General features: G+C 39.7%; 3 protein-coding genes across 5 annotated transcripts in view; 1 reads left to right on the top strand and 2 right to left on the bottom strand.

Moving 5' to 3' along the window:
• Positions 1-29: 29 nt before the first annotated feature.
• Positions 30-5,845, bottom strand: LOC108115298 (ras-related protein Rab-23). 2 transcript variants are annotated; one of them, XM_017226693.2, is made up of 3 exons: positions 5,817-5,845; positions 2,627-2,976; positions 30-1,936 (listed from the first exon to the last, which is right to left on the bottom strand). In XM_017226693.2, exons 2-3 carry the CDS (start codon positions 2,744-2,746, stop codon positions 1,250-1,252), a joined length of 807 nt encoding a protein of 268 aa, XP_017082182.1. In that variant the 5' UTR covers positions 2,747-2,976; positions 5,817-5,845; the 3' UTR covers positions 30-1,249. The 2 variants fall into 2 exon arrangements, with proteins under 2 accessions (XP_017082182.1, XP_017082183.1); XM_017226694.2 differs by lacking the exon at positions 5,817-5,845 and adding an exon at positions 5,494-5,666.
• Positions 5,846-6,259: 414 nt separating this feature from the next.
• Positions 6,260-13,758, top strand: part of LOC108115313 (TBC1 domain family member 4) — a 28,266-nt gene continuing 20,767 nt past the window's right edge. Inside the window, exons 1-2 of one of the 2 annotated variants that reach the window (XM_017226715.2) lie at positions 6,260-6,618; positions 7,504-7,808. In XM_017226715.2, coding sequence (XP_017082204.1) covers positions 7,689-7,808 — 120 coding nt within the window. In that variant the 5' untranslated portion in view covers positions 6,260-6,618; positions 7,504-7,688. The remainder of the gene's footprint in view (positions 6,619-7,503; positions 7,809-13,758) is intronic. The other variant, XM_017226714.2, reaches the window with a different exon arrangement.
• LOC108115316 (serine/threonine-protein phosphatase 2A activator) lies at positions 11,962-13,402 on the bottom strand. The gene has a single exon (XM_017226721.2). It carries the CDS (start codon positions 13,367-13,369, stop codon positions 12,089-12,091), a length of 1,281 nt encoding a protein of 426 aa, XP_017082210.1. The 5' UTR covers positions 13,370-13,402; the 3' UTR covers positions 11,962-12,088.

Below are 13,758 nucleotides of genomic sequence, written 5' to 3' on the forward strand. Positions count from 1 at the left end.
TAGAAATAATTAAATAAAAAATGAAAAAGTTAATTTACACAAAATAATTTATTAGGTGAATATTTTAATGAATCATTACAATTATAGATACAATAATATTAATAGGCTTACGATTATTTATTCATACTCTCATATTCGGCTTACATAAATGTTTAACGTGTTACTACAGATTTTTGCATAGAATGTGAACATCGGTCTACATAGGATCGAGTCAAATTGCGCTTTGACATGACTTGCAATTAGTTAATAATTATATAAGCTGAATAATTAATTGCACATTTGGCCAAAGCAAATTGGCGAAGGGATTTCACATGGATATCTGGGCAGGGTTAGCGTGATAAATAGGCTTTTAATGGTGCTTGGTTAGGCAAGCTTATGCCCATGCTAACATTTTATATACATATCCGATATAAAGGCAATGCTGCTTCAGTCTCCGTTATAGAAAAGTGGGCATAATACATACAAATTTGATTTCATATCTATAACTAATTGGGGCAATTTTTTGAGAAACTACCAGTGCTTGTGCATATTGTCTGTGGTTTTGAGAATTCATATATACCCTTGCAGATCGGGTGGTATTATTTTGGTCTTTGACTTGTAGAGCCAGTTAGGTACTTGGGATCTGTATTATGTTCATATTTCAATCATGAGTATTTTGATTCTTGTTAAAATATTACAAATTAAAGTTAAGAACATGTTAAAACTATTCTTGTATTACTTACAACGGTACGATCCTATCCTATCTTTTTTGTATGTTTAATGTTCAAGATAGATCGATCGGGAGAACATAATGATTTAAACTTGAAATATTGAACATGGAATCAAAATCAGATGACCTTGTTGCTGTATTTTTAGTAAATTTAAATTGAGACAATTGTTTGAGAAATCGGATCAGGACCAAGAGCTGATTATGGAAAAAGACTGCGATCAAACATAATAATAAATATTTTGTTTAGTTTTAGTTAAATCAGTTTCTCTGTGACTCTGCAAGGGTATCTCCTATTCGTAGTATGCTCCGAAGATCCACTTTGTTGCCTCCGATTATCTTTGCTGCTTTGTAAGCATGTCTGAACCACATCACGCGGAGTCTGTGCACGACTAGTGAATGGCTGTGGTTGCATCTAACGGTTGGCTGGCCACCCGGCTACGACTTCATTAGGCTTCAAAATAATTAAGCGTTAAATATGCTCCAGTTATTAATTGCCAGCCGAATCTGCCCAGCCATCCATCTAGGTAATCCGACAACTCCTCACAATATTCCGCACTTCTTGAGCACTATTTTACGCTTCCGAGCCACGCTGGAACCATGACCTTTCTTTGCTGGACGGAGGACAATAGTGCCGCTGCTGGACTTCGTGAAGGTTGGACTAAATGCGCTAATCGTGGGTGTGCTGCTGTAGGGCGGATGACTGGAGTTTTGCTGGTTTCCGGCGGCCTGGTCGTAGCTCTGGGTCATCAGCTGATGGCATTTGGTGGCCAGGTAGCGAAACACAGACGCCACATTGATATCCTCCTTGACGGAAGTGCGAATCAGCCGGCAATTGAGCAGCTTGGCAAGCGTTTCCACTTCGTCAGCGGTAACCACTGCCTGCTCAATAAGATCAATCTTGTTCTGGACAATCACTGTGGGTATCTCGTTGCATTCGTTTTCCACCTTGCGTTTCCAATCCTTGATCGCATCAAAGGACGCGCGGTCCGTCGTCGAGAAGACCAGCACTGAAGCCTGGGCGCCTCTATAGTAGGCTTTTGTGATGCAGTCGAACTCCTCCTGGCCGGCGGTGTCCCACAACATGATGCGCACATCCTCGCCGTCAATTTCGATCTGGCGCTCTAGGAAGTCCACGCCAATCGTCTTCTTATAGTCCTTGGTGAATATGCCCTTGCAGTAGCGCTGAATCATCGAGGATTTGCCAACGCCACCATTTCCGACAATGACCTGTTTAAAAGATTTTAAATAAGCATTTAGATCGACAATTTTTACTTTAACCATAAATTTAAAATTTAAAGTTGAAAAAAGAAAGTCAGGAATGCAATTCGTGATTAGTGAATAAAAATATATAATTTTGTTCACCAAAGACGGGAAAATTAACTGTTCAAATATTTATTTGCTTTCTTTTGGACATTTAAAACGGTTAGCCGTTTTAGTTAATTAAGAGCGTAAATTTCAATGAAATTTGGCTTGTCTGTAGAGACATGTGATTGGAAATCAATTCGAAACAATTCCAGAAAACCCATTAGAAACAACTTTGCGCAGATAGGAAGAAACCCTAATTGAACTAGAATCTTAATCCATGCAGTTTTGCCATTAACAACGGGCATGGCAATCGGATCTGATCTCTCAGGTGCCATTTGAGATGGAAATACACACAGGAAGAAAATGTGAAATGAACAATTGAAATGTATATGTAAATGTATAATAAAAATTATGTTTGATATTTTATAAGCACAAGTAATTTACTAGAATTATTTTTTGGTGGGATCTACAACCAAATCTTAGATAAGGTATTGTTGAATTCATCTTAGGTTTTAAATTAAAGTTAAATCAAACTGTTTTTTTCCTGTGCACCTATTTCAGTCATTCATCATACGAATGGAAGAGATTCGCGCAGCCGGCTGGGCAACTTACCACTTTAATGGCCAGCTCGATATCATCTTCACGCATGCTGGTGTAGTTGTACTGCGACTGGGAGTGGGTCTGCAGAACGGTCGCAGCAGCACCGCCGGTTGCTGTTTGGATTAGACGCATCTAAACCGGCAGGTGGGCCGCCGCTTCCCCAGGTGTGATGCGTGGCTCTGGCTCCAGCTCCAGCTCCTGGGCAAGCAATTCGGGTGGAGCACGCGATTTCAAACAGTCGAATGCAGGTGTGTCCAAATATAATTATTTGGTCAGCCAAGTTTTCCGCAGCTTTTCACTTTTCCCCCAACTTTGCGTAAGCCTCGATTCACTTTCTACGCATTGATTTCACCAAATTCGAACTGTGAAAAAAAGAAAAACTAACACTTCAGCGACATCAGCCTTAGGATTTGACAAATTATACAGTCAAACTTCTTTAACTCGAATTTAAATTTGCCAAAGAGAAATTGTAATTTATTTACTTTTATTTTGGAAAAACTATATTGTATATATGTATGTATTTAGATTGTTTAGGTTGGAATACTGTCTAAGCAAACGCCTTTACAGTATGCTATTGAAGCCAAAGACTAAATATCATTTTTATTTAATTAAAAATTTTTAATTATTAAAACTCAAATATTAGTATATATAAATTTCTAAGATTTTCATATTCAATAATTAATTTCAAATGCAGAAGTTCGTCTCGCAGAGTTCGAGTTGTGGAAGTTTGACTGTAAATACAAAAAGTTTTCTTTCATTTTCACATTAACCGGTTTTCAGCACTGTTTTTTCTCGTTTCTTTTGCCCAACTATGTTTTTTATTGGCTTTTTTCTTATTTTTCCTGACTGGACCCGGGGCCACCGAATGCGGCTTCTAATAAGACGCAACCCGAACGCCCGAGCACGCACGGTAACGTTGTTCAACAGCAGGTGCTTCCACACACCTTACGCACAGGTAACAGGTGTGGGCACCTGGAATGGGGGAGGGGTTCAGGTAGAAAGACAGGGGCCAGTGGATAGTGGTCACTGGATAATGGTCACTGGATAGTGGTCACTGGACAGTGGAAGCGAGATGGAGCGTACATGGTATTAGTATTCGCATTAGCGCGTGCTTATGAATTCTTTGAATATGGTGTTCTTTCTTCTGGCCTTTCCCCTGTTTACAGTTGCTTTCTGCGGATCCGTGGGCGGACGGCGTGGCAAACGTGGGTTAAGAATAGAACTGGAGTGTTAATATACCTGACCAAACGCTAAACCCACTTTTTTACATTGTGTTTGGAAATGAGTTATTCGTTTCGTAGTCAAATTAGTTGATTCAAAATTGACCTAAAGTTATGTGTCCCATAAAATTAATATTAAGCCTTACTATCAACTTGGAATGAACTCGAAATATAAATGATACATCTTAGCTTCAGAAGAATAAGAAAAAGTGGCTCATAAAGTGTTGATGTTATTTGTTTGAATATTTATTAACTAAGGCCTAGTAAGTTGTTGAAAGTAAATACGCCAAATGGAAACAAAATAACTAAATGTCGTGTATTTCATAAATTCCTATAAAACCTTAAATTATTAATTCTCTTGAGGGTTTTAACAAATTCATGATGTTTAAATCTTTTAATGACCCAAATATTTGGATCTCTCCCCAAGGTTACATTTCCAACAATAATTAATTCTCAGCATGAATTCTTCACGTCTTTCAACGCAGTCGGCATTTCACCGTAATCGGACAGGTAACATAGGATTTGTATTTTCCATTTTCTATAACTTGTTTATTCCCCTTTTTTTTCCTCAAAATTCACCTTTAACCCACTGTGCAACCTTTCGCTCGTTCTAATTATGCCGCGACTCTGTTTCCCCAGCTTCTTCTAAAAGGTTCATGCTATTTTCGTTTTTTTTTTTTTTAGTTCATTGTTATGATAATTAAGGCCACCGGTATAGATTTAGTTCAATAGCCATGTGTGTGCACTAAAAAAAATCGTGATCTTCAAATTATTGACCTAAAAGTAATATATACAAAGCTATTACAAGAATAAAATTTTGTAAGTTTTAGAACAGTGTTGCCTTTAAAGTTGTATTTTGAATACATTCAAAATGACTTATTATATGAAATATTTTAGAGATAAGACCTTACAGTAAGGTTCAAAATGAACCTGTTACTGTTACATATATTAGACAGAAATGATCAGTTTTATTAATTCTTTGGCAAGATAAATGTATTTCATATTATATGTTTATAGGTTAAAAACAACAACAATCACATCCGGCTGAGGCTGAGCCCAAGTAGCAGAACAGATTACGAATAAAGTACAGCACATCAATTTCCACAGCTGCAGTGCAATTATTTTGAATTCTGCCCAAGGAACTAACAGATTTAATAGATCGTCCGCCGTTTGTTTTCTTGGCCATTGTTGTGGAATGTGGATTCTAACTTGTCCATTTAAGTTCACATCACAGGCACACCAACACAGTTGCACGCAACCACATGCGCTGGTGCACACACCTACACATTTGCACTTGTTGCTGTTGCGTCTGCTTTTGCTGCTACTGCGGAAAAGCGGATTTTCCAAGCATTTACATACATATATGTGGTGCACACTGTATGGGGAAAATTATGCAAATGCCGAGCGCTACTTAAATCAATTACGAGCGCGAATTCCTCATTATTTAAATTATGCTTAAACAGTCACTCGCGCACTAACGGTACCTCGCACAGTGTCGCCCTCTGCTTCTTTCTATTTTTTATTTTTTGCCATATATTTTTCATAGCACTTTTACGACCCTTACGGCCACTAAACTGAAAAACAACACACAATCCGATTGTGTCTTCTCGGTGAGAAATGAACGAAAAGAAGTTCCGAGTGCGAAAACGCGAAACTCACATCCAAATCCCAGCTCAAACTCACACAGCCCGAACTCCAGAAGATCGTAAACACGTTCGCAGAGCCTCATCTACATGGCCAAAACAACTAAACAACTAAAGCAGCCAAAGCAGCTGAAATGGAGCTAAAACAACGGCGACAACGCGTGCGAAGCGCCTTAATTAAAGACTAGCGACGCCTGGGATTCCGATCTCTGAATTGACCCGTAGTGAAAGTCTAGTCACACACCACACACGATATATCTATGGGTTTTGCTTTGCCCCTTGTGATTTCTTAGGGCGCCAAGCTGGGGAAACAACACGGACGGGAATCAGAAAACACACCTGTTGCTCGTCGCGATCGAATTTTGAATGCCTAGACAATGCAGTGTTACCAGATGGCGAAGTGTGAAACAAATTACGATTGTGCTTTCGAGCAAAGATAAATGATCTAAAAGAATTTGGCAAAGTTATCTGGTAACACTGCTGTCCTAAGCCCGTGTAATCAAACGGTCTTATTTTTATATACAACTTTGTAAACTTTAATTAAATTAAAAAGAGTTGTATTGAAACTAGTTTGTTTTCTCGATTTAAAACTATGTATATATAAATTATATATAAATTATTTTAATTTCCCACATAAAAGTCAACTTCTTATCTTAAAGGACAACAGTTTTAAATTGTATACAAATTAGATACAACTTTTTTTTAGTGCATACTCAACAATACTGTACCCATCGCTTTGCAACACTGCTTCCCTGTGAATGACAGTCTGAGAAGAGCAAGAAGCACATCAGCTGTTTGGCGAATCGGAATGACAAGACGCGCATTTGTTTGATTTTCGACCGCGACAAAACGAAATCGCAAATGGAAAGTTATTTTTATAAAGTTGAACTAACAATGTCCTAAGAAACAACAATGGAAATAACGCCGTCGCTTTTGTTTACAACCCAGTTGGCTGACAGGCACGCGCCTGCGCAGCAAGCGCAGCTTATCGGGCGCCAGGACGAAGGACGAGACATATAGAAATGCTGGGCCGTCGCGAATTTGGAGCCGTGGTAGGACTTTCAGTGCTCAGCGGAATTCGGTGGCATTTCAACGTGTTTTCGGTTGCACAAATAGCAAAAACAGTACTAAGTTGCAAATCGTAAGTGTTCCGGCGAGTGAGAGTGTGTGCAAGTGTGTGTGGCGAGGGGCGGCGAAAAGGTAGTGGAAACCTTAGAAAGTAGAAAGTAAAAAGTGTAAAGTTTGTGCAAAAGTAAATTCCGACATTGGGGTGACTGCCGTCTCTATTTTTCCGTCTGTCTGGTGGTGGCTCGTCCTCTTCCTCCCCTTTTCCTTTCCCCTTCCTGCCCCCTCTGTTCATCCTTCCTTATGCCAAAGCAAAAAACAAAAAATATACAGTGCCCTCTCGATACAGAGAATAATTTAATCCAAGGGTGTTACTACATGTTCTTAGTTCTTATGGTTTCTACTTGTTTTTATTATTTCACTAATAATATGAATAAATAGATTGGAATTAACAATCTAAGTTTGTAGTTAGAAAACATTTTTTGTACTCTTGAAAACCTATATAAATTCTTTTGAGATTAATTAACAGATATTTATCAGTTCCGTGAGTTACTAGTTTATTTCACCTTTACATAATTCTTAGTTAACATCTATTTCCCTTAGTACTGCATTCTCTGTCGAGAGCCCACTGTATATGCGAATGTGTGAGCCATGAATATGTGAAAAACAAAGACGGAAAATGGCTGCGAATAAAAATCAATATTGATAGTAATTCCTTGGATGCTCTGCGAGACCTTCCCGCAGGAAGCGCAGTCAGGTGGTCATTGTCCGCTACAGCACCCCGATATCCCCTTTCCAAATTTTCAGCACTATCCACCCACATTTTCCGCCCTTTCTCGGGTGACTCATTCAGCTCACGAACTCCGAATTCCATCAGAAACTCCCTTTACCCTGCGAATGTGAAAACGCGGTCGCCCTCGCCGCATGTCCATTAAATATTGATTTCGATTCTGCACTACAGCACGCTACAGAAAAAACATATACAAAAACAATTAAAAAGCAATTTGCAAAACGGCAAATAAAATGCAAAGTAAATAAATGGCCCGCAACTCAATTTGGCCTGCAATTTTAACAGTTTATCGTACGGTGGAAGTACAGAAAAATAAATCAAATTAAAATCATAAACATCTTTAAAACAAAGTGAAGATGAAAACGCGCCTCGTCTCGCTGACTTATCGCGGCAGTGCATCCGTCGATCCGCGCTACTCCGCGTCCATGTTGCCATGGACCATCAACGACATTAGGTCTACGGAGAGTTACACAAAGGTAAATCTTTTAAGGAAATACATTTTAAAAGTAATTTAACTATTAATGACTTTTTAGGGTTAGTAAACTTTAAATAGTGTAAGCTTAAGATGTTTTTAAAAGAACTTGATTCAAAAGCAATAAATTTAAAGAATTTAGTTAAATAGTTTAAAACTAGTAACTTGCATTAAGTCAGATGTATATTTTGACCTTTTAGTTCCAAAATAAACCAAAATATTATAAGTACAAATAATAACAACAAACTTAAATCTTCGGTTTTCCCAATTATTAGTTTTCTACGATATCCTTTGCCTTAAAATCGAGTTTATATATTTAAAATCCCTTAAGCTTTAATGATATAAAAAAAGAACGGTATACTTCTTAACTAATATGTTTGCTTGTAACGGGTAAAAATATCCATTCGTTTTACATTAATTACAATTCCCTTTGCTTTTAACAGTTAAAGTTATTTTTAGGCGATTACTACGTTGTATTTTCTGGTTTCAAAAAGGCACCCTTACTAAAGTCTTAGCTTTTTAATCATATAATTATATCTACAGTGCAGCTCAGAATTTGTATCCTTCCGAAGACATATATGTCTCCAAAAAGAGTTCGTTATTAAATCATTTTATTTCTCGATAACAACACAGTACTCTATTTACCAGCAAAGATTGCATTTAATTTGACTTTAAGTCCCACCCGACCTGACCCCCGCCAGACAAAAACGTTTCTTGTTAAACCAATCAAACACGGAATGCAATATCCAGATCGCACATGACAGGCTTCCTCCTCATATATTTTACCCGCCTTTGGCGAAACAATTAAAAGCAATTTGCCATTATTACGGCTAGGTAAATCAATTATGTGCCAAGTGAGATGCTGGCAAAATAGCGAACGAAATTTAATTAATAAGTTTGTGCTCCATAAAGGATAATTACTGCGATTAGTGACCCATCGGCAGACGTTCATCGGGCGTTTCGGTCCTATAAATAGAACCCAGATAACCGATTACAAACTCTGGAGGAAAGGAACAACTGTGAGGCCTAAAACAAATTGAGGGATACCACAGTCCAGCAAATGTAACCCAAAAAGATTACGCAACCGCCGCGTGGAACACGTGCCACAACAACTTGACGCACCCTCTACCCCTTTGGGTAATATTATTAGAAGCTGAGAAATTAATTTTAGCAAAGTCCGCAATTAGCCAGTCATCAGCGCTCTGGGCGCGTGTGAGCGAGTCTGAATGACCTTCCTTCCAGTGGTGTTTCCTTTGGGCAATGTGTGGACAGAGATTTTATGATGGAAAGAAGGTTCGAAAACTGAAAGTCATTTTCGGTATATTTGAGATAGTATTTGACTTGATAATGAACTGTTGTAACCGTAGAGTCTGAAAATCTTTTTCTTGAAATCTCTGGTCAAAGAAAAGCGAATTTGTTTGGAAAATCCACGATATATTTCAGTTTGGGGGAACTTTTTATAATATATTCATTATATTCAAATAGTGGAATTATATTTTTGCTATATTTTCCACTGTGTAGAATATGAATCCTAATCAAACACTTTTTGGGGCCCGGCCAGGAACACCTTTTATTTTCCCATTTTGGTGTAGTTTTCGTGTGTGTCCTCTTTCAGTTGCTGCTGCACAGCCCAGGTGGTCGGTCTCGCATTAAAACGAATCCTTTCTACGTGCCTGTGACCATGCCCCAAAGGATCTAAGAGGGAATCACACCTGCCTCTGGCAATTGTTGTTGATGCTCATTGAATGTACCTCGAGGGCTCGACTGCCCTCAAGAACCTTTCGCAATCACTTCAACACAAAAAAATACTTGACTTTAATCTGCACAGAGAGTTTTGTGCTAGTATACTTGGTTAAGCTTGGATTTCCTGAGATTCAAGAGGGAATAGCACTGGTTTACTTATTCTTGTACATTATTATTTTTAATACTTAAGGGAACCATTAAATAAATATCTGATTCCCAAAACTCTTATGGATTTTCTGTAATATCAATTTAGAGGTGATAAACAGATATGGCTTATTTATGAAGTAAAAGATTGATTGCTTTCGGCTTAACATGGTAAATTAAATTAAACAAAGTTAATTGAGAGAGAAAATTTCAATGTAACACTTGCATAATATAAGTTCTTTTGAAATAAAAAATATCTAAAAATTAAAAGTTTATTCCTCGGTAGTAATGACTCTGTTTTTGGAAGAGTCCTTAGAGTTGAATGGTATTTAATCATAGGTACTAGAAGCTGAATATAAAATTGATAGTGCGTCACCAAGTTGCGCATTAACCTGCCGCTTGCCCATTTTCCATCCTCCATGCATATCAGTTTCACAAGCCATTAGTTCAAGCCCTGTGACACTTTATCCACGCTCTCGTAATCCACTTAGCATCCGTACTCCATAAGGCCGCCACTAGTCGCGGTTCGGAGGAGACCGGAACAGACCGTAGTTCCCTTCATATTTTCTTATTTAAATATTTACTTAAGCCAGCACACTTGTTTATTATAGTTGTTAGTTTTTTCCCTCTCTTTATTTTTGCATTTAAGTTGACACAAAACAAACACGCACCCGGAGCGAAGGAGACAGCTGCGAGTGGCATAAATAAAATGTTTGCCAGAGCTCTGGCTCCTCTTTCGCTCTTCAGTGTTGTGTGGCGGCTTATTGCTTTATTATGTTAAATAGCGCATGAAAATTATAACAAGCTTCTTGGATGGATGGATGGACTGCTACGCGCCACGCCCTCCCACAGCAAAGAAAAACAGAAAAGAAATTGCGCCCACTGTGGCGGCGTCATGCAATTATTATACTTTTGTCAGCTTTGGGGAGGGAAAAGTGACTTTATTTTTGTGCAATTTCTAGACCTAATATTTTGGCACTTGATATGTAACAATTTGTTTTGAAATTAGTCGCCGAAAATTGATGGATTTTGCCTGGAATCCTTAATGGGAGAGCGTTGAAAGCCAAGCTATCTCTGCCTGAAATATAATGTATATATTGTCTATGAGAGTTATGTTATTAATAGAACGAACGACGAACATAGAATGTTCAAACTTCAAAGGTGTTGTGGCTAACTTTAATTGATTAGTTAAAGTTTTTTTGTTTATTCTAAGGCATTAAAACTATTCTACTCTAAAAATTAAACTGTGAAATTGGAACTCATACTTATGGTTAAGTTTTAAGTCTTTATCCTATATAATCTTATACGAGATTTCAGAATACAAGAACCATAAAAACGCAGCTTAATAAATCGTTTCACTTTTCACTTTCCTGTGCTTAATGTCACCTATAAATCAAGTTTTATACGCACTTGGCCAACATCAAACCGAACACATATTTACTTTGAATGGGTGACTTTTAATCTTGTAACAATGGAGGGGATGACCACTTTTTTCACCCATAGCATTCGCTTTTGATACATTTGAATAGCACGAATGAGGCCTACCTAGCAAGGATTTCAGGTAGTGGGCCTCCCGGTTGCCTCCCAACTTCCATCCCTTTCCGATGTTGGCGCGTGCTGGCCCATTGACGTCACAACGCCGGGGAGTTGAGTTAAGCGCTGGGGCTGAAGAGGAAAAATCAATACGCCGCTTGTTTCATTTTCATTTCCATTTTCTCATTTCGCCTTTGTAAGAAGCGGCAGCGGCCGTTTCAATTGTTGCCATTCTGGCTGCTTTGCCGCCTCCTGCTCGGGAAGTCACTCAAGTCGCGTTGGTAATCCGCTTTTGGTCGAGTCACTTGAGTCTCCTCACTCCCCTCACCTCCTACCGTCGAAGTCCTCTGCAGTGGCATAAATGCTTTCGCACTTCATCGTCGCCAGCCCGCTGCTCTCGAGTTATTCTGCTGCGGCTCATGCGGCGTATGCGTTATATTCCTCGTACACTTAACACCCCCATCCCCCATCTCCTATCCGCATTCCCATTGGCATTCCCATACCCGGCCACTTCCACATTGCCAGCCCACTCGATTCCAGTTGGCTGCTGTTTTGCATTTGATGAAACTCGGTTTCGTGGTCTGCTGATCCTTGGACCCATGTCTGCCAGTCTCTTGACATCGTTGCCATGTTGCAGATGTCGTTCCCGGAAATTCGTGCGATGACACACATAATTTCCCATTACACAGAACAAAAGTAGTACCAGACTCTCGGAGAACATTGTTACATTGTTTATGTAACTAATAATAAAAATGTTATTCTTATCTCCATTTTGAGAGACACTTGGTAATCACATAATTTTCCTTGATAAAATAAAGAGTTACATTTTGAATTGTACCCATAATTTTATGACAAACCATAAAGCTATATATTTTTAAACGTGTTCTTGCTAACGCCTGGTACGTCATCTATCCAAGTGGGCAGATGGACACTAACGTTACTGAGAGATGAGCAGTCGCTGCCCACGGAGAGTCCGCTGTTGGACATAACTTCGCTGAAGTGGTCGTCTTCTGCCTTCTTATTATCGTTCCCGTTTAGCTCTATATTAGAGATCGAAGGAGTATTGCTTTTGGAGGTTATATCTTGATCCTGATCCCTATCCTGTAAGTTTTCTCCCTTTTGCCGACGCAAAGGCGATATCACTCCCAGGCGAGGGTTGCCAAGTTTGCGACCAGATTTGTCTTCCTCGAAGGGCATCAGTTCACCGAATCGCAGGGCACTGAGGATATCGAATTCTAAGAGGATATCATCCGTGAACATGAACATTAGACCGCGATGGATCTTCGTCCACGAGGACAAGGCGGCCAGGCACCAAAGTTGGCTGGAATGGCGGGCAAAGGTGCCGATGTATGTGTTAGCCATATGTCCCACACAATCAATCAGCAAGTAATTCTTCCTGTACTTCGCAATGGTGTCTTCGTCCAGCATTTTCTGCGGTGAGAAGGGCGCTTCGTAACACAGCTGGGCAACTCCCCATATAAAAGGCACAAACTGAAATTTATCCAGGGAGTAACCTCCATTCCAGTTTGATGATACCACAGAGTAGGTGACCTGTAGACGGCGCACGAACTTAAGGTACCGATCAAATAGGACCAGAGCCGAGGCGGCCAAGTCCTCCTCCCTGGTTAGGATCTCCGCCTTAAAAAGGGAGCAAATGAAGAAAAGGAAGTTCAGCTCATTTCCAGTTCCATACTCGATTTTGGTGGAGCTGCCGAAGGACGATGACAAATACCAGCCCAACTCATTCACATGTCTGCATTTGCTGGGCGGTAGCGCTTTCTCCACCATTTGGTAGATATCTCTCAGCATGTTGTGCGCCCACCGCCTAAAGCTCTTGTTACCCGGATCCAAGCCAGATCCTTGGACGACTGGCGCTGGCGGATTGCTTTGAATCAGGGCATCCAGTTTTTCGAATATGGCTGTCACCCGAAGAATGTTCTGGCTGATCGGGAAGGTATCGGTGTTCTGTATTCCCTGTATCTCGGAGCTCACATCGTTAAGGTACGTGATGAGGGTGTAGTAAGCCTTCGAGAGCTGCCAGGCCTCGAGATCCAAGTTAGACTGAACACGGCATACAGGTCCTGTGGTGGTTCTCCGGAAGAAGGCTGCCACACGTTTGGGGTCCACTGTAGTCTTCTGCTCCATATCCTTGTATATGTGCTGTTTACTTGTATTGTTGTTTTTTATTGCTTGTTTATATGTCATCCAGAATTCAGTATGCTAAGCTACCCTATTTAAATATATTATTAAGTTGACGTACGTAAATTTAAAATCTTTGCATACTTTTATGGGTTATCATTAAACTTGGTCAGCAATTTATTTTAATCGTAGAAAGGTCGCCGGCGAGGAGACCATGTGTCTGGACAAGTTTCAGTTTGTGTTTATTTGGGGAGTTGTCCAGCTCTGCTACGACTCACTCTTCTCCCCGCAGAAAATGCTGGACAAAGACAGCATTAAGAATTACAGGAAGAATTACCTGTTGGTTGATTATGTGGGCTGCCTAGCCGCCTTGTCCTCGTGATCCTCGTGGCGGT

The sequence above is a fragment of the Drosophila eugracilis genome, unplaced genomic scaffold (genome assembly GCF_018153835.1).
Source record: "Drosophila eugracilis isolate 14026-0451.02 unplaced genomic scaffold, ASM1815383v1 contig_1897, whole genome shotgun sequence".
NCBI classification, from domain to species: Eukaryota; Metazoa; Arthropoda; class Insecta; order Diptera; family Drosophilidae; genus Drosophila; species Drosophila eugracilis.